This window comes from Ambystoma mexicanum, chromosome 5q (assembly GCF_040938575.1).
Source record: "Ambystoma mexicanum isolate Mex_15411 chromosome 5q, UKY_AmexF1_1, whole genome shotgun sequence".
NCBI lineage: Eukaryota > Metazoa > Chordata > Amphibia > Caudata > Ambystomatidae > Ambystoma > Ambystoma mexicanum.
The window spans coordinates 510,901,552-510,920,882 of record NC_090933.1 but is presented as its reverse complement, the minus strand read 5'-3'; the positions used below and the strand labels follow the sequence as shown (position 1 = coordinate 510,920,882).

Sequence of the window (19,331 nt, the reverse complement as noted above, 5' to 3'; positions counted from 1 at the left end):
GGTAGGCGTCCTTTAGGTCCAGGCGAATCCGCCAGTCGCCCGGTTGTCAGGATATCCCTGAGCATATGCATTGCCTCTATTTTGAAGTGACAGTAGAGAATAAAGTCATTCAATGGTCTGAGATTTATTACAGGAACCACCTTTGGTTTCCTGCGTACCGGGAAGATTGGGCTGAGGAATTCGCTGTGGTCTGCGCATGGACGTATGGCGTCCTTGAGGTCTAGGCTGCGAACCTCGTCGTCGAGGGCTAGCACGTCTGCATGTGACATTATTATCTGCGCTGGGCGATGCGCTTATAAGGGCTGAGGAAAGTCTATGTGAAAACCCCTTGCCGTGTCTCTGACCCAGGCGTCTCCTGATAAAGTGACCACGCTTGCGCGAATAGCACTATCCTGCCTCCTATGGGCACCTGTGGCGCTGGCGCTGTACGCTTGACACTCACCTGGAGTTTGCTGTGCTGGGTGCCCTGCTGCCCTTCTTCAGCTGCGCCCCCTGCCTCTTCCTCTGCAAGGGAAAAAGGTGTCAGCTCTGTCCTGCCAGTAGGAGTGGTGGCCTCGTGATTGATGGGACCTTCTGTGCAGGTAATAACAGCCGGAGCAGAGGACCCTGCCTCGTCCGGCCCGTGAATAAACCTCTGCTTGGAAACCCCTCTTTATTGTGGCTTGTTCCTTGTCGAGAACAGTAAATGTACCCACAAATCTCGACACATCCTTGATGAAAGGATCGCCAAATAGCAACCCCTGGGCGGCGGGGCCCGATTCTGTGGAGGCAAGCTCCCCTATCTTAGGATCTATTTTCATAAGAATGCCCTTCCTGCGCTCTTGTTGAGATAGCGCAGTTCGTGTTACCGAGCAGGCAGCAGGCTTGTTGCAACCTCCCTGACAGGTTGACTGCATCAATGGATGTCCTGTGTCCAAGGTCCATAATCTTTGCCAAAGAACCAGTAGTATTGAGGACCCTGTCTTAGCAGGACTTCCAAGCCTTATCAATCCCTTTCTCAAGATCCTTGCTATTCTTGCCAAGGAAGGTGATCATTTTAGCATCAAGCTCTGGCGTGAGTGCTACTTTACCAGGGATGTCTGCACGGGAACATTCCGCTCTTAGCTTGGCTCGAACTTCTTTATCCAAGGGTCGCCGGAGCCTGTCCTTGATGTAATCCATAGCTCTGGATGACTGGACCCAGTCTGATCTGGGGTGCATTAAGTCCTCTGGGACAAACATTCCTTCTAGAGCAGGTTGCTCGTTAGTCATTTGGGAATGGGGACTGCCGCATTCCCAGATGTGCTGGGCCTTGACCCTGTATTTTGGTCATTCTCATCCTCCGTTGGAGGATGAGGAGTTCGATCATCGTCGTAATCACTATCATTTGTGCCCTGTTGACATTCCTCCGGGCTCGAGGGTCTGTCACCCATTTTATTCTCCTCTGGGACAGAGGGTGTCAAGACTGAAGGAGTCTTCTTCCTACCCAGAAAGGCCTTCTTGAGCCTTGAGAAGGTATCCATAATGGTGGTTGTGGCTGGGTCTGTCGGGCTCAGGGGGTACGGGAGGGTCCTCTTTCCTCTTTTGAGCCGGTGTAACGCTTACCTGGACTCCTCAGGAGCGTAATGTCTCTCTCAGCCAGTGAATCTGATACTTGGGCACCTTTCGGATTCTTCTCCTGTGTAAATGACAATAAATACAATAGAACTACTGTAATACCTCTTTTCGGGGAAAATACTGTGTAGTAGTGTGCCTTTGGTAATCCCTCCCTTCTCACCTGTGTGTATGTTTTGTGTATGTTTTTGTGGAGCTCTCCATCCTGTAGTCTACAGGGGAGCGTTGGTATGAGAGCTTTTAATTTGGAAGGCACCAGTGTTCAAAGGAGTCATGTCTTTAATAATGTCTTTGAGTTTCCAAATTGTCTTGGGTAAGTATTTGAGACAAATATTATAGTTCGTTAATTTCAAAGTTGTCCCTGCGTTGGAGAGATTTCTCTTTCTAATATTTTTCCTTATTTTAACAGGTTCTTGGATGTCGGAAAAAGTTTGTGGTTGCGAATGACTGCCACTAAACTCTGTTTGAAGAAACTTTTAACACACTATGCACAGGACTGTAGCCTTCATGGAAGAGCGCGGAAATAACTAAGCGGTGAGCACTTGGAGACACTTCAGGTACATAACTTATTTAAACTTTTCCTTTCTTATTTCTATTAAGTTCATTTGTTAATGAAATACCTTTTTGTTTTGCAGGTCTTCGTAAAGCTGTGGAAGAAATTCCTTCGGAAGCTGCAGAGTCTGCTGAGGAAAACATCTGTATGAAGGTACTGCAACCGCGAATGCAGACTGCTGCGAAGAAGATGCTGCGGCTGTGAGGGAACTTCTGACAGAAGATGCTGCAGCTAAGAAACAGCTGAATGATGAAACGCTTTGGAAATACTTTGATTCGGTAAATCTTTTAAGTAACAGTGGAATTCTGTTGTTTTTCTGAGGAAGCTAATATCTTCACCTTTTTCCTTTGACAGGTTCTGTGAGGAGAAACGCTGATAGCGTTACCCGCTGTCAGTGGAGCAGACGCGAACAAGCACTCCAGCAGATGCGGGGCTTAAGTAGCTCCCCCGCAAAATGCATAGCATGTGCTGTAAGTTATCCGTGGACCTGGCAGCGTCCATGTTTAATGTATGAAAACCAATGTAAGCTCTGTGATAGCCTATGGGTGCAATACTATGAATGATACAAATGCCATTTGTGCCAGGCTTGTAGCCACTGTACACCTGCTGACTGATGTGTTGTCCTTTGCTCATTTACTGGGATCATGACAGTCCCCCCCCCAAAGACTCCTCCCAAGGATGAACCCTCTGGTCGTGGCTTAGTAGGGTTGTTTTGATGAAACTTTTGAAGTAGTTTGGGGGCATGAATGTTTGAACTAGGTTCCCAAGTCCTGTCCTGTGGACCAAACCCTTTCCAGTCTACCAAGTAGAATAGTTTCTTTTTTACAATCTTGAAATCAAAAATTTCTTTTACTATGAATTCTGGTTCACCTTCTAAGATTAGGAGCTTGGGTGGTGGTTGTACTCTGGTCCCTGGACTCAGTGGCTTTATAGGAAACGTGAAATACCGGATGAATTTGCATATGGGATGGCAATTTTAAACTTACTGCTACTGGATTGACAATGGTTTCCACCGAAAATGGGCCCAGAAACCTTGGTTAAAATTTACATGGGCCCTTAAGTGCAATGAATTTTGAAGACAACCATACTTTGTCTCCCACCTTATACTCTGGAGATTTTCTTCAAAGTCTATCTGCAAATTTCTTTTGGTTCTCCTTTGCTGTCGGCAAATGTCGTAGAACCTCTTCTTGTACTCTGGTAATGTTGTCCTGAAGACTCTGTACTGCTGCCATCTCTAAGAACTCTGTGGGGTCGAAGGTGGCGGTCCGAGGATGTGAACCGTTAAGTATGTAGAACAGAGTATAGACTGTGGAAGTGTGTTCGGAGTTATTATACGCATACTCTGCGATCCAATGGACATCCCCCCAAGAAAAATCTTTCTGGTGGAGAAGACATCGAAGGTATTGTTCAAGAGTCTGATTGGTTCCCGCTGTTTGGCCATCAGTCTGTGGATGGTGACTGGTCGATAGACGCACTTCAATTTTAGCCAACTCACAACATTTTCTCCAAAATTGAGATACAAATTGAGTCCTCTATCAGAGATCACTGTAGATGGAAATCCATAAAGACGTACAAGTTAGAGTAACACTTATAATAAGACTGAGGAAGTAGGAAGCCGTTTAAGGACAATGAAATGCGCCATCTTGGAGAATAAGTCCACTACTACAAGGATTGTGTTATACCCCGAACAAAGGGGCAGCTCCGTAATAAAGTCAATAGAAATGGTATGCCATGGTGCTGGTGGGACGGGTAGCAGTTGAAGCAGTCCTGCTGGTCTCTGCTTGAAACTTTTATTTTAAGCACAAATACCACAAGTTTGAATGTAATCTATGATAGCCTTGCGCCAGGTTTGCCACCAGAAATGCCTTTTGATTTTGGCTGTGGTCTTAGCGATTCCAGGGTGGCCTTCCAATGTGGCTCCATGTTAATCTGCCATCACTTTTTTTGTAACTTTTGATTAGATAGGTAAAGCCGACTCTGGAAATATGGGAATCCTTCTTGGAGGCTAAATGTAGGTCCTCTTGACTCCCAAGTCTCTAATTCTGGAGTGGTCATGTTAAGTAGAATTTGTGCCTTCAAGTCGTCTTCAGAAGATCCAGTGACTCCCAGCACCTTCTCTTCTGGTATTATGTTTATAGGTTCTGCTGTACTTTGGATCTCTTCTCTCGCTTCAATCCTTGACAAGGCCTCTGCTTTGTCATTACGTACCCCTGGGCGATAAGTGATAACAAAATTGTATTCCACGAAAAGTAACACCCAACAGAGTTGTCCGGATGACTGAGCCTTTGCGTTGCACAAGTATTGCATGTTTTGTGATCTGTGAAAACTTTGACAGTATGCCGGGCCCCTAACAAATGGTGTCTCCATTCTTTGAATGTGTGCTTGATTGCTAGTAATTTCTTATCTGTGATGCTATAGTTTAATTTGGCTGTTGAAAACTTCTTCGACCAAAAAGCCACTGGATGTAGTTGTCCGGTTTCGGCATCTTTCTGGGACAATACAGCTCGCATTGCTGCACTTGACGCATCAGTCTCCATTACAAATGGCAACTTGGGTTATGGTTGTCTTAAAATGGGAGCAGTGGTACATTTTTTCTTTAATGTCTGGAAGACCTCTTCTGCTTCCTTGGTCCAGGAGAATGTCTTGTGCTTTCGCAGTAATAAAGTTATTGGGTAGACTAGTTGTGAAAATCCTGCAACAAAACGTCTGTAAAAATGTACAAATCCTAAAAAACTTTGGACTCCTAGTAGGGGAAGGCCAATTTAGTACTGCGTCAACTTTTCAGTTATCCATTTGGATTCCCATAGGTGACGGGATGAATCCCAGACACTCCACTGAGGTCGCGTGGAAGGAGCATTTTTCTAGTTTGACAAAGAGCTTGTGTTGCCACAGTTTCTGGAGTACTGCTCTTACATGGGTAATGTGTTCTTGGACGAGTTTGAATAAATGAGAATGTCGTCTAGGTACACTACAGTGCAGACATCAAGCAATTCACATAAAACATCATTCATCAAATTCTGGAAAGCTGCGGGGGTGTTGCATAAGCCAAAGGGCATGACTTGGTACTCGTACAATCTGTATTTTGTGCGGAAAGCAGTCTTCCATTCATCTCCTTCTTTGATTCTCACTAAGTGGTAAGCTCCTCTGAGGTCTAGTTTAGTAAAAATGTTGGGATCCTTAACTTGATCCATTAACACTGGAATGAGTGGAAGGGGCGTACCGGTTCTAAATTGTGATCTGGATAAGGGCACGGTAATCTATGCAAGTAAGAAGGTCCCCTTCTTTCTTGGGTACCAAAAACCGAGGAGACGCCATGGGGGACTTTGAGGGCTGAATAAAACCATTGGCAAGGTCATTATCCAAATAAGTCTTCAAATGAATGTTTTCTTGTTCAGTTAGGGCATAAATTCTGCTGCATGGGGTTTTTGAACCAGGGATCAAATCGATTTGACAATCATATGGCCGATGAGGTGGCAACACGTTAGCCTATTCTTCTTCGAACACTTCTTGAAAATCTTGATACTCCAGTGGATGGGTTCCTATCAACCCTAAGGTGGGTCTTTCACATAGAATCACTGGAACTTCCTTTTTGAAAGGTTCTGCCTTGAACATAGCAGGAATCCCTGCATTACTCGGTAAAAATGAAAGTTTTGGCACACCAATCAATCTGTGGATTATGTTTCTCTAGCCATGGAATTCCTAAAATCACTTTAAAACTGTGGAGCACTAATTAGGTCAAATGATATCTTTTCTCGATATCCCTCCTGGCAAAGCAAGGTACAGACTTCAGTACACTTCGTCACTGGTTTGGATATTAGTTGAGGACCATCTACTGCAGAGACATTTACTACCACAGCCTTTGGGTGCATGCCAATACCCATCTTGCCTGCTAATTCGTAATCCATGTAGTTCCCAATCACACCACTGTCCACGTATGCTTCCAGAGCATATATCTTGGAAGATTGAAGGTCACTACTTAGGATGACTGGAACAACGAAATGAGAGATCTGAATTCCCTTCTTCTGGCTCGTCAAGTCGACCTCTACACTTGTCAGGCGTTGGAGTTTTCCGGCTGTTCATTTTCTGTGATTTTCCTGTCCACGTTTACTGCTCCTACTGGTTTCCATGGTGGTTTCACTGGACAGTTACTCAAATGAAGGCCCGCTGAACCACAATAAGGACGCAAGTTCTGCTGTCCTCTCTTGTCTCTTTCTCTCTTAGATATGGGACCCCAAACACCTCCTAACTGCATTGGCTAAGGATGACTTTCAGTCATTGGTTGAGTTCCAGAGTATTTTGAACGAACATAAAGTGATCTAGCCTCTCATCTGGCCCGATCAGAGCGCCGGTTCTGCAATTGATGATCCAGCTGTATTGTCAGGTCTATGAATTCAGCACAACCTGTAGGAGGATTCACTACTTGCGCTAAAATATCTTTAAGTTCTCCTCTTAATCCTTGATAAAATAGTGTGGTTCTCTTTTCTTCAGGCCAACTGGTCTCTGCCATTAATCGATTAAAAGAGGTTATATAAGCCAACGATTCTTGGTTACCTTGGCGTAAAGAGAGCAGCTCATTATCTAAGGCTTGACCCTGAGCAGGATGAGCAAAAAGCGTTTCTAATTCCTGCCGAAACCAGTACAATTCTCAGTAATAGATCATCTTTATTAACTAAGGGTGTGGACCAGTCCGCAGCATGTCCACCCAGATATGACAATAGAAATGCCACCTTGGCCTGATGTGAAGGAAAGGCCCCGGCCTACATAGAAAGTTCAAATTACATATGTTCATAAAAACTGCAAAACGCCTTGGGTCCCCTGCAAATCTCTCTGGGGGTGCTAGTGGAATGTTCCCGGGTAAAACTACTTGCAAAGGAGGACTGGGAGTGGAAATTTAACCCTGTGAAACCTCACTAGGAAGTGGTGCTTGCCTGGCTTGGGACTGTAGCAATTGGCGACCCAATTCCTCAGTGTGCTCTCTGTTAACCACCAACTCTCTTCTAAGAGAGTTGGTTTGAGACCTAGCTGCATGGACTTCTGTCCTTAACGCTCCCAAAAACTGGGATAAATGATAATTTCCTGTGTCCTCCATTACGCTCAGGTGGAGTATTTTAAGTACTGGCTTTGTGTTCTGTAACGCTTACCAGGAGCGTAATCTCTCTCAGCCAGTGGATCTGATACTTGGGCACATTTAGGATTTTTCTCCTGTGTAAACAACAATGAATACAATAGGACTACTGTAATACCTCTTTTCAGGGAAAATACTGTGTGGTAGTGTGCCTTGGGTAATCCCTCCCTTCTCACCTGTGTGTATGTTTTGTGGAGCTCTCCATTCTGTAGTCTACAGGGGCACGTTGATATGAGAGCTTTTAACTTGGAAGGCTGCAGTGTTCAAAGGACTCTTGTCTTTAATAATGTCTTTGAGTTTCCAAATTGTCTTGGTTAAGTATTGGAGACAAATATTATAGTTTGTTAATTTCAGATTAGTCCCTACGTTGGAGAGATCGCTCTTTCTAATATTTTTCCTTATTTTAAGAGGTTCTTGGATGTCGGAAAAAGTTTGTTGTGCCTGCCGAATGACTGCGACTAAACTCTGTATAAAGAAACTTTAAACACACTATGCGCAGGACTGTAGCCTTCAAGGAAGAGCGTGGAAATAACTAAGCGGTGAACACTTGAAAACATTTCAGGTACGTAACTTATTTAAACTTTTCCTTTCTTATTTCTATTAAGTTCATTCGTTAATGAAATACCTTTTTGTTTTGCAGGTTTTCAGAAAGCTGTGGAAGAAATACTTTCGGAAGCTGCAGAGTCTTCTGAGGAAAACCTCTGTATGAACGTACTGCGACCGCAAACAAAGACTGTTGCTGCGGCTATGAGGGAACTTCTGACAGAAGATGCTGCAGCTAAGAAACAGCTAACAGAAGAAACTCTTCGGAAATACTTCGGTTCGGTAAGTCTTTTAAATAACAATGGAATTCTGTTGTTTTACTGAGGAAACTAATATCTTCGTCTTTTTCCTTTGACAGCTTCTGTGAGCAGAGACGCCGGTAGCGTTACCCGCTGTCAGCGGAGCAGACGCGAAGCGAGCGCTCCAGCGCAGGGCGGGCCTTAAGTAGCTTCCTCTGCAAAAGGCATAGAATATGCTGTAAGTTATCCGTGGACCTGGTGGCGACCATGTTTAATGTATGAAAACCAATGTAAGCTCTATGATAGCCTATGGGGGCAATACTATGAATGATACAAATGCCATTTGTGCCAGGCTTGTAGCCACTGTAATCCTGCTGACTGATGTGTTGTCCTTTGCTTCTCCAGTATGCCTGAATGGGAACTGGGCTCATTTACTGGGTTCATGACAGCCAGTCTACTTTCCCCTTCACGAGTGCTCTTCCTTTTATGAGCTCTGCTTCACATGAGTGGGCGCTCCCCTGAGGTGTACCTCCATGTCATTAAGATGTAGTTGGATCGGGACTAGCATATCTGCTACCGCTTTCTTTATGGTAGTTTCCACAGATGAGCCAAGTACTCTCTTGAAACTAGCTGCTAGAGCCGCATCCTGCTCTTGAGAGTCCTCCTTTTCCTCTGACCATTCCTCGTAAGTTTGAAGGGTGCATTCCTCTGCCATTTATAGCCTGATTGCCTTTCAGTATGTGGATGTAATTATTTTTATGGGCAATGGTGTACGGAGCACTATTCCTGCCTACCAGTAGAGGCAGCATGTGTATTGCCAGCAAGCCTTCTGTTTTCTGATTCTTTTTGTTTTTTATTATAAAAAAAAAGCAAATGATGTGAAAAGACTCCTTTCCTGCAGTGCCTCCGGTGCTCGGCCAACGTTACTTTCCTTTGAATAGTAGGAAACACATCAGCGAGCGCCGGAGACAAGCAGGAACCGAGGAAAGGACCGTGTGGAGGAGGGGCTCCCCCTGCTGGGGTTGCGGCACGGTCGCAAGGTACGTTTATTTAAAAACAAGAAAAATCAGTAAATAATGGGCTGCGCGCGGCCTCCCACAGACCCCGGCACTCGTGGCTGTGAGGAGAAGTCACACATGTGCATGTGACTATTGCCGGCGAACCCGCACAGCACAACTTTGTTAATCCCGCTGACTCCAGCACCCGGATGGCGTACGAGGGTGCCGGAGGGGCGGTAGTGACTGTGGCTGTGAGGCTACACTGACACTGTTGCTGGTAAGCGGCACAGTGAATGCTACGATCCCCGGGTACGGGGCGTAATAAGCATAAAAATCGATGACGGAACTCTGCTGAGAGACCGTCAAATGAAGAAAAGGCACACTTTGCAGTAAGTAAAGACCGATAGAGGAGCATTAACGCTCCTGGTTAACCATATACATTTATAACAACGTAACATGGCTTGGTACAATGAAAAATCCATTTCCACTTATCTCTTACTGTGAGGAGCAAAGAAAGAGGAAGTAGTCCAAGGATTGCTGCTATTTGGAAGGGCTAAGTGCACTACATTGGTTGTTAAGGGTCACATGTTCGGTGACTAATATATTCACTGTTTCAAGGACCTATGGGAAACTGAGTTTTTTTTTCTAAGAAGCTTTGAACTGTTGTTTGGACAATGTTTCCAGAACATTTGATTTTGGCATTTCAGCACCTATGCAAGTTATTTATGTTATGAAACTTCACATGCTAAAATCTTGCTGCTGAGCTTCTATGGTTAATTTCAAATTAAAGAGAAGCATAACGGGAGCCTCCGGTCTTGACATAGAATTGGCAAGATTGAACCCAACCGAGGGATGCTGATAGAACGGGGCAAAACCTGCGAATCCGACAGAGGGATGTCCACAGTAAACTGTTTAAAAAGACATTAGGTTTTGTGAAGCGTGGTTTAAAAAGACATTAAGACTCCTGAATGTAACAGGTGAAAGTATTTGTGAAAAGCTGTAGTGAATCCGACGGAGGGAGGCAAACGGTCGAGAAGGGTCTGAGCCTGGAATAGGTGGATCCAAGGGGGAAAAGCCATTGCCCACCAACCGTGAATGTAACAGAGAAAATGCAACAGAGGAAGTCTTTTTAATACAGGCCAGAGTGAACACGACAGAGGGAGGCTGATATTCGAGAGGGGTCTGAGCCTGGAAGAGGGGGAACCAGGGGTGAAGAAGTATCACCCAAGTACAATCAGAGAAGGACTTCGGGAACTTTTGTTGAACTTGTGTTTTATTATTTTGGACCTGTCCGGCCCTCAGAAGCAAAAAAACTGAACTACCAAAGGTCCTGATATCGCTAAGAACTTTTTGTGGATCTGAGCCCAGAAGAGGCTTTTCACAGGGAGCATCACCTGAGTGGAGGGTCCTTGGGAATTGGGGAGAGGGTGCCTGATGGCGAGACATGGTAACCCCCTTTCCTAACACTGATTTACCCTTCCTTCCCTCAGCCTTCATGGGCTATTTCCGCTCATGTCCTATTCTAACCCATTAGTCCCCACAAAGTACTCAGAAGAGGAACAAGCCCTGAAGAGGAATGCACGCTTTCCAAAACTCCATTCTAGTACTGGGACAAAGGCGAGGGATTTGAAGGAATACAGGCCAGGCATGTCCCATTCTTTGTGTTAACTATGGCCAGGCAAAAGAGGCCAAGGACTCACACTTGAAACCCCTTGACAGGATTCAGGTGTATAAAAGGTGGAGCACACAGGAGAAATAAGTTGGTCAGGAGAGAGCAGCAGGAAGTCCAGTCCAGCCCGTGATGAGCCCCTGGAGAGCGGAGCCCTGGCATGCTGAAAGGTAGCAGAGTAAAGCAGTTTTGGGAAGCATGGCGAAGGAGCCGTGTCTCCAGGGAGTCGAAGAGGGCGGAAGAAGGGAACTGTGCATCGGGTCGGTCCCTTCATTGTATCAGACCAGTGCTCGTTCTCCTGGGCAAGGAAGCTACCCAGGAGTGTCTGAGGGGCAGGAGTCGAGACCCTGACCTCCGGTCTAAGAAGCTGTGTGAGTGGATAAACTGTGATATCCAGCAGCACGACCGGTGATTTTCAAGTAAATGCGAGAAACCTGGTAGGCCAGCGAATGAAAGTTGCTAATGAAAGCTGTTGAAATACATTGTATCGGAGTGGTCGTGTGCAGCTGGCATGTTGTCGAAAATCTCTGATCTAGAGACAATGAGAGAATAAGCGAATGTGATGCCAGCAATGGACAGTCAAGAAACTAGGTAACAGTAGTCTCATATAAGGAAATCATACGCCTATGAAGGTCTCTGAACAATTGAATTTGAATTGAAAGTATTACATGCAATAATTTGATATAGAGCTCTTAGAAAACAGCAGAAGAAGAGGGAGGAGCAGTAAAGTGTGAGCAAAAGCTCAATCTGGAAAACCTGGTGGGAGTCGACTAAATAGAATATATAAAAAGGGGTGACAAAGAAAGCAAGTCACCTACCAGTGTATATTTGGACAAAAAGCTTTGGCAAGAAGGAAGCCAAATATGAAACCAAGAATGAACCCAGTTAAGGAACCAATTAAGAAACTACAAGGGCAATGGATAGTGCGACCTGTAGTGGGTGGACTGTGCGGTCCGTCAACTGCGCCAAGACCAAGGAGCCCCAACCAACCTGTAACAATTTTTAAAGGAAGTCATGAACACTGCACTTTAAGAAATAAACTTGGGGAAGGGAACCCAGAGCTCCTGTTGAGTAGTGTGTACCAATTGATTATTGTGAGCAAGTGCATTAAGCTTGAGGAACGGAACCCTGAGCTCTTGTTAAACTTTGGGAAATTAATGGAACATTGTATGTCAAGAACAAGTGTGTTTTGGATTTAGGGAAGGGATTCCCAAGGCTGAGCGAATTAGGTGAAACAAGCATATACTGGAACTGTATCCTGAACTTGGGGAAGGGAGCCAGCTGTAGCTCCATATTTATTTTTGGCTACTGTTTAGTTAAGGAAGAACATCCCTACACTGTGCTTAATATTAGACATGAGGGCAAGCATAGGCTTTGACACAGACAGCTTTTTGGTTTGGACTTAGACACAGACTTTCCTTAGTTTATTTAGGTAGAGAAAAACCTCACCTTAGTTATAGGGCAAGATAGGTGTTAAGCCAACCCAAAATGATCAATAAAGGTTGTAAGAAACTGTTACTCGTGTTGTCTGCGTCATCTCTTGATACTATGCCTGTCTCACAGGACCCATACATAACTTTGGAGACTGCCTTAAGTAACCTGAGACACGATAGTACCGGGCAGGATAGTGAACCAGGTCTATCACCAACAAGATATAAAGAGGAGGGAACGGTCTGGGACCCGCAAATGAGGAAAGAGGTCATCACAACCACTATTCCTCTTTGCAGTACCTGGCAAGGATGAAAACAGGTCCGCCAACGCGTGTCTGGCACCCGCACCCAAAATAAGAGCCTGGGGAAAGCCTGCAGAAGGGAGTCATTCCCCCAGCCTTCGTGAACTGTTACATAGAGCCTAAGATGGACCCAGGGAAGGGAGTCATTCCCTCAGCCTCCATTCCCTCAGCCTCCATGAATTGTGGTAAAGAACCTAAGAGTAACCGTAGAGCCAAGAGAGAGATCAGGGGAAGGAAGCCATACCCCCTGGTGTTGTGTACCTAGGGCCTGGGGAAGGGAGTCATTCCCCCAGCCTTTGTGAATTGTGGTAAAGAGCCTAAGAAGGGCCCGGGGAAGGAAGTCATTCCCCCAGTCTTCATGAATTGTGTAAAGAACCTAAGAGAGCGACAAGTGGAAGGAATTCATAGCCCCTGGTGTTGTGTGCTTGGGGAAAGGAGTCCTTCCCCCGGCCTACATGAATTGTGGTAAAGAACCTGATAGAGAGACCAGGGGAAGGTAGCCATACCCCCTGGTGTTGCATACCGTGAAGCCCAGAGAGAAACCGATGGAAGAAAGTCACACCCCCGGGTGTTGTGTACTGTACTGCTGTGATGTATAGTAAAACTGTTGACTAGCCAGCAACTGTTGTGGAAATTATTTAATCTAATATGGGAGTGCATGTTTTGGGTTTCTTTGACCCTGTTCACTTTGTTTTAGTGGATGATTTTACATAGACCTCTACATGACCACTTAGACCTTTCTTTCAACAATTTTACAATTCACAATCTTCTTCATCTTTTAACACCAATGCCTCTTGGTACTTGTAGTTATTCTCTTAAGTTTGCCCTCTTGGCCTTTTTCAAATTTCATATACTTTGACCACTTTGCATATTCAAAGTTCAGATACTTTGCTTTCATTCAACTTTCTTTCCTTATCACAGTTATTTTCTTTGGTTCACACTGTAATATCTTTTAACTCTCATAACATTTCAAAAAAGACATTTGAATGTGCGACTTGGCCTCACAGGACCACTCTGTCACTTTGTATCTTTTCCTTTTATAATAATTCAGCAATTGTCCTTTCCGTTCGTATTTTATCGGCATATGTGCAACCTTTGACTTTCGAATTATTTACTTTTGCTTTTAACACAAACCAGACTTTTGTTGCCTTCGATTACTCACCGGTTGTGTGAATTGGTTTTCTTTCATCTTATTCATGCAGCAGTCAAGGCCGTTACCAGCACCTCCTCTACTCCTCCCCAACTCTGCCGTTCACCCAGGAGGTTTGCGGGCAGCGTTCATGGAACTTAAAGGTTTCTTTCCTCCGCTCACTCAGTTTTGGTCTTGGAACGCTTGCGACTTCCCGAAAGTGTGGATTTCTCGCCTGGCTCTATCGCGATCTGTGCTACTGCTGACCAGCCCGTTGGCCTTCCAACTTCCACAGCTTGGTTTGCATCAGCCTCGAAAGAGCTGTTCCTTCTCATGCCCAGCCTCGCTCAGAATGTGCCTGTGCATGCTACCTTTTATTCTCAAAAGGAGTCTTAACAAGTGGCAGGTGTACATTGTTAAGACTACGTGCCTGACTCTGCCTGGCCTCATTACTGGGACAGAGCCAATGCAAGTCAGTGGAGGTAATCTTTCTAACCTCATTCCTCATTTTCCTTGGCTCAGTATTGTTGTCAATGAAAAATGGGGAAGAATGATGGGAGCTGTAGTTTCCCATAAAATAAGTAGGGATAGGGGTTAGATGGGTTGTAGAAAAAGGGGATACCACGTCTTACCATTGGCTGCTTCTCCCCCACTCCCAGAGGACCCCCTACCCAGGTGATCCTCTCTCGCTTGTACACCCGCAGGGTTGGGATCCAAAAGCGATGGCCTTTCCCTGGCCACCTGAGTATGGGATCCCCGGGGACTATGTTGTGAAACACTGTCTGGTTTTTCACAGCACATAACCTTAAACCTCTGCTTAAGGCTTTAGGAACACGTTATTTGTTTTCTAAAGGTATGGATCAATGTGCAAGTGTTCTCACAAGGAATCTTATTATATTATTTTGTGACATGCTGGAGGGACCCTTAAAAAGGGCACCACATCTTAATGTTCTGTCCGATTTATTACATTTTTGTTTTGCTTTGTATGCTGAATGTACATGTCATTTCAACATATCAAGCATTGTGCACTTAAATTGTTTTTTGTTTGATGTATTTTACTAATAAAGTGAAAGAATAAAACATGTTTAACATCTCTGTGTGTCTGAAAGGATGGACCTAAACCAATATGAAGATAGCTATAATAAAAGCTGTGCAATGGTGTCAGAAAGTAAGCGACAGCTCGTAGAAAATGAAAAAATGTCTCAGGAATTACAGACTCAAAGATCTGCAATTGAGGAGAACGAAATATTTTGGAAAGGCAAAGTAAGTGTTCAAAGAGATTCCTTTTTCTATATGACATTGTGAGTGTGTGTGTGTGTGTATATATATATATATATATATATATATATATATATAGTGTTCAAAGAGATTCCTTTTTCTATATGACATTGTGAGTGTGTGTATATATATATATATATTATGCACTTTTCTTTGCTGAACATCATGCACTTTATACAGCTCTGACACGCCGTATGAGGTAGCGTGTCAAATTTTGTACTAAAATGTTGCCAGGCACTATGCACTGCGGACCATGCTGTTATGCACTGGAAAAAATGCTGCTAGGCACTATGCACTTTACATGTTGAGCATTATGTATTCTATACAGCTCCGATATGCACTGAGATACAATAATGCTGGGCACCATGCACTTTACATTAATTGTCCATGCGTTAAGAGATTAATGTGGCTATTTGCAGTAATTTGCACAGAGTATTGTACGTTTGCAATCATATTAGATATGAGGCTCTTACAATACGATTTTCAATTTGGAAGATTGGTGATCTAAATTGGAAATACATAGAAACTCAACGGCTTACATAAAAGATTAAGCAAAATCAAATTAAATACATACAAAGGGGACACTTAAATTTGAAGAATATATTATGCTGATACATAAAGCAATTGTTGCTAGACACGTATAAATCAGTAACCTGCCAAAGATGGCGAACGACGACAATGGTAGAACTCAGTCCCCTTTCTGTCTCTGACCTCGTGACACACCAGGTATTTGAATATGCACGTTTGCAAGGGCCAATTGTTGTGAACAAGCAGCGAGGTAGCCGCGAAACGTGTAAGCGCTGCCAAATTTTGGGACGTTTCTACAAAGAAAAATAAAGGAAGTATGTTGTAATGGATTGGTATCCTGATTATCATTGAGAATCACGACGGAGAGTGCTACTCATCAACTGGTTAACAATCAGAGAAGATGTATAAATATATATTTTATCCTCTGCAAAATAATTCATTTTATAAAATGGTGTGTGAAAACTTAGTATTGTAATTGTTGGACACGTTTATATAAATTATTTTGCTCTATGGTGTTATCATTAGACACTGGTTGAAATGCATGTGTACAGTGAAGGCTTAACAAGTGCAATGGGATTTTTTGTTGAAACAGGAAAGTGAAAATGTGTGGTTTCATACATACAAATACACACAAATATATATATTTTTGAGTGCCTTAACCCTATTTTTTATGACTTTTCAAAAGTGAGGTTTTTGCACTTTAGATAACACAGCCTGTTTTCACTGTTACAGAAAATCCCCTTTTTGTCCTGTAAAAAGTGCAGTTTTAAAGGGTTTTAGTACATGTTTTCTTGTGCACTATTGATAACCCGTCTAAGGTATAATTAAAAGAATTTTCAAAACATTAATCTACCAAATTTACTTTACCAATCGACCCTTCCACCGAGGTGGTTGTCATGACAGTTGACTCCCTTTATAACTGTTGCCAAGGAGTGGCATTCAGGAACTCAATGCCATACAGCTGACTTTGACGTAGTTCATACTATGTATGTAATGTACATTCTGTCAATGTCATAATGGACAGAAGTATAGCTTTGGTGTAGAATAAAAAGAGAAGGGCCAGATTTGGCATCCTCCACCTATAGATAATGTAATGTTCCACTAGACCCATTTTAGCTTTTACGAAGGGCAATCATGCACTTTACAGCCAGAACAAACATTGGGTGCAGGTAGTCAGTCAAGTATAAAATTCAATATTTGCTTTATTTTGATTATTAAAAATTGTAAAAGCCAACATTACAAATACACAAAACTCATATGTAACCTTAATAATAAACAAATAAAAAAATATGTCTCATCTGTTTAAAATCATATTAAACATATAAAAGCAAAAGCCATCTGGTACTTTCTGTGACCCACAGTACTGAGGAAACAGACCAACCACCTTCTTTTTAGGTCATCATAAAGTGGACAAGAAAGCAAAACAATTGACAATGTCTTCTCGACACCCCCAACACACCGGGGAAGCAGTCCGTTATTCATTTGTTACGCCTCCACTTGATGACATTCCTTTTGAGGGGCAACATATGCAATCTTACTTATTGTCGAAATGAAAAAAGCTAGAGAAATTCTGCTGGTCAAATAAAAGCACCAACTGGCACTGTTTGATATCATTAACCAGATAGAAGATGCAACTGGAAGCACTAGAATGTTTTCCAATGCAGTGCAATCACTATTTAAAACCCACCTGCCAGCACCCGTATTCAGTAGAAACCATTTGTAACTGGACAATTCTAATTTCCACCAGTGTAAGAGTCCAGAGGACTAATGAGTTAGTATTGAGTGTTGTTCTTAGTTCGCTTTGCAGACCTTTTTCTATTATGTAGAGCTCACCAATTGCCCCATAGTGTACATGAGTTCAATTTTTATTTTGCATTCTGTGACTGATTTAAACATAGGAAAACCAAGGCTACAAGTCCCACAATGCAAAGAACAGCACTAGGCTTGGAATCACATGTGCATGATAAATCTTAAGAGCTACTAAATGGCATTGCATCATCACAAATATTACAAGTAATAATATCCTTTCAGCATAATCTCATATCTTTCCCCATCTGTATTTCTCCCCTGTCTTGTCTCTATCCCACCCCCAATCCTCCTCTCTAACATCCACAGACTAAGATCTGGTGAGACCATAGCAAGATCACACTACGCTACTGTAAGTAAGGCATGTTATCAAAGCAAGACAGATACAAGTGATCACAGTTAAAGGGTGTTTATTAAACTGTACAATGGGTGAGATAAACGCCTAATCCAAACCAAAATCTAAGATGGGAGCAAGTTACAACCATCCAATAATAATAGTCCAAGTGGAGTCTAGTCAAATAAAAAGGGCCTATGCTAAGACACCTATTGCCAATCCTTACCTCTATGTTAGAAAATAGTGTGGGATAATGTTAATAAGAAAAGAAAGAAGTGTTCACAAAAATGATAAGTCAGAATGTTATTGCCGGGCTCTCCCTTTCCCATGTTTTCTAGCACGGGACAAGGCGGGACTCCGGAGCACAGCACACTCCTGGGCTTCTCCAGCACAAGGTTATAGTTCCTTTTCCAGTATCAGGGCCTTCTGTGCTTAGGTGTCTTCTCGTGCAAAGTGGCTTGCTTCAGGGGGCCTGATCTGCCAAAACCACAAAGCAAACGTTCCTTCTCTTTATCTTCACGGCGACTGATTATGGTCCACCCTTGGCTCCCCCTCAGCCGGGCTCTGACCCTTCTCTCAATCACCATCCTTGCTCAAAACATTTGCCAATTTGAACAGAGACTTCCGAAGGGCGATCTCGTCTTGCTGGGTTAATCTGTTAACCTATGGCAAGTGCGGGCTTTACAAAAATCATAGTTCGCAAGGCTTTCCACTCAGCTGGGCGCAAACGCAGTTTCACAATTCCCTCAGTCGGGTTCACACTTTCCACACTTCACAATTTCTTAATCTCATCACAAAGCGGGATTCCCTTCCCCTAGCTTTCTCTTGGCACCCTTCCGTCTGGTTCACATTTACCACAGTTCCTGTTTCAACAAAAAAGTCATTCTAGACCCCTTAGGTTCTTCCCTTTACCCAGGTCTGGGTCTCAGGCCTCAGTCAGGCTTCGCACTGTTCAATCACCACAATGTTCTGGGGTTTATCAGGGTTTACCCCAATTCGCAGGCAACCTCAGTCAGGTTCACGTTTTGCCTCCACCATGTGTCAAAGACTTTAGACTGTACAAGGGGTTTGGTTTGACCCTTGTATGACCACTCTGACACCGCCTCCCCTAAGGCCTCTTGGCACTTGTTGGTTCGGGACGGGGCACCAGCCAGAGACCTTTAAATAAGCACCCACGTGGCGCTGCACCTCTATATCTATGGTGCCAGTTCCTCTTACAAAGGTTTCCAGGGGTCTTTCTTTCTCTGCTGGGCTCAGATCTTTCTCAAAAAGTTCCCAGGGGTCTCCCTCTGCCGGGCTGAGACCATTCTCACAAAGTTCACAGTCTTCAAAAAGTATGTTTTTGGACTCTTAGTCCCAGAATGCTTTTGTGACAATGTTACTCCCACATCACAGCTCCCCAAAACGGCATTCCATGTTTTGGGAGCTTTAGGAGCCGCAGGAGGGATGTTTCACTTAGGCCAGTGTCTTACCTCCTGCCCCTCATATACCTGAGTTCACCTGCCTGGCTCCAGGGGAGGAGTTTTATATATAGCAGGGTCAGTGTTTGGGCGGTTTTCTCCTCCTCCAGGTCTTCCAGGATTTCTGCAGCTCACAAGGGATCTCGCCTTCTCTCTGGCACCTTCCAGCATTCCTGACTCGGTCAGAGTGTACTTTCCAGCCCCGCCTTTTATACTTCCTGGTAGACTTAACTAGAACCAGGTGTGAGTGGTTGGATGGGAATGCCTGACTCTCCCTGTCCTTGTTAGCGGGACAGTCTGTGTACAAAGGGAAGAGTCTGTGTCTGTAGTTCCCTTTTGGTAAT

General features: G+C 43.9%; 1 protein-coding gene and 1 long non-coding RNA gene across 4 annotated transcripts in view; one reads left to right on the top strand and one right to left on the bottom strand.

Annotated features, from left to right (window-relative positions):
- The window catches only part of CCDC178 (coiled-coil domain containing 178), a 3,486,252-nt gene that overhangs the window by 1,019,429 nt on the left and 2,447,492 nt on the right, over positions 1-19,331 (top strand). For both annotated transcript variants that reach the window (XM_069620987.1, XM_069620986.1), the window contains exon 10: positions 14,691-14,844. In XM_069620987.1, the coding sequence (XP_069477088.1) occupies positions 14,691-14,844 (154 nt within the window). The remainder of the gene's footprint in view (positions 1-14,690; positions 14,845-19,331) is intronic.
- The window catches only part of LOC138497482 (uncharacterized), a 238,933-nt gene that overhangs the window by 202,522 nt on the left and 17,080 nt on the right, over positions 1-19,331 (bottom strand). The gene's annotated exons all lie outside the window — the stretch shown is intronic.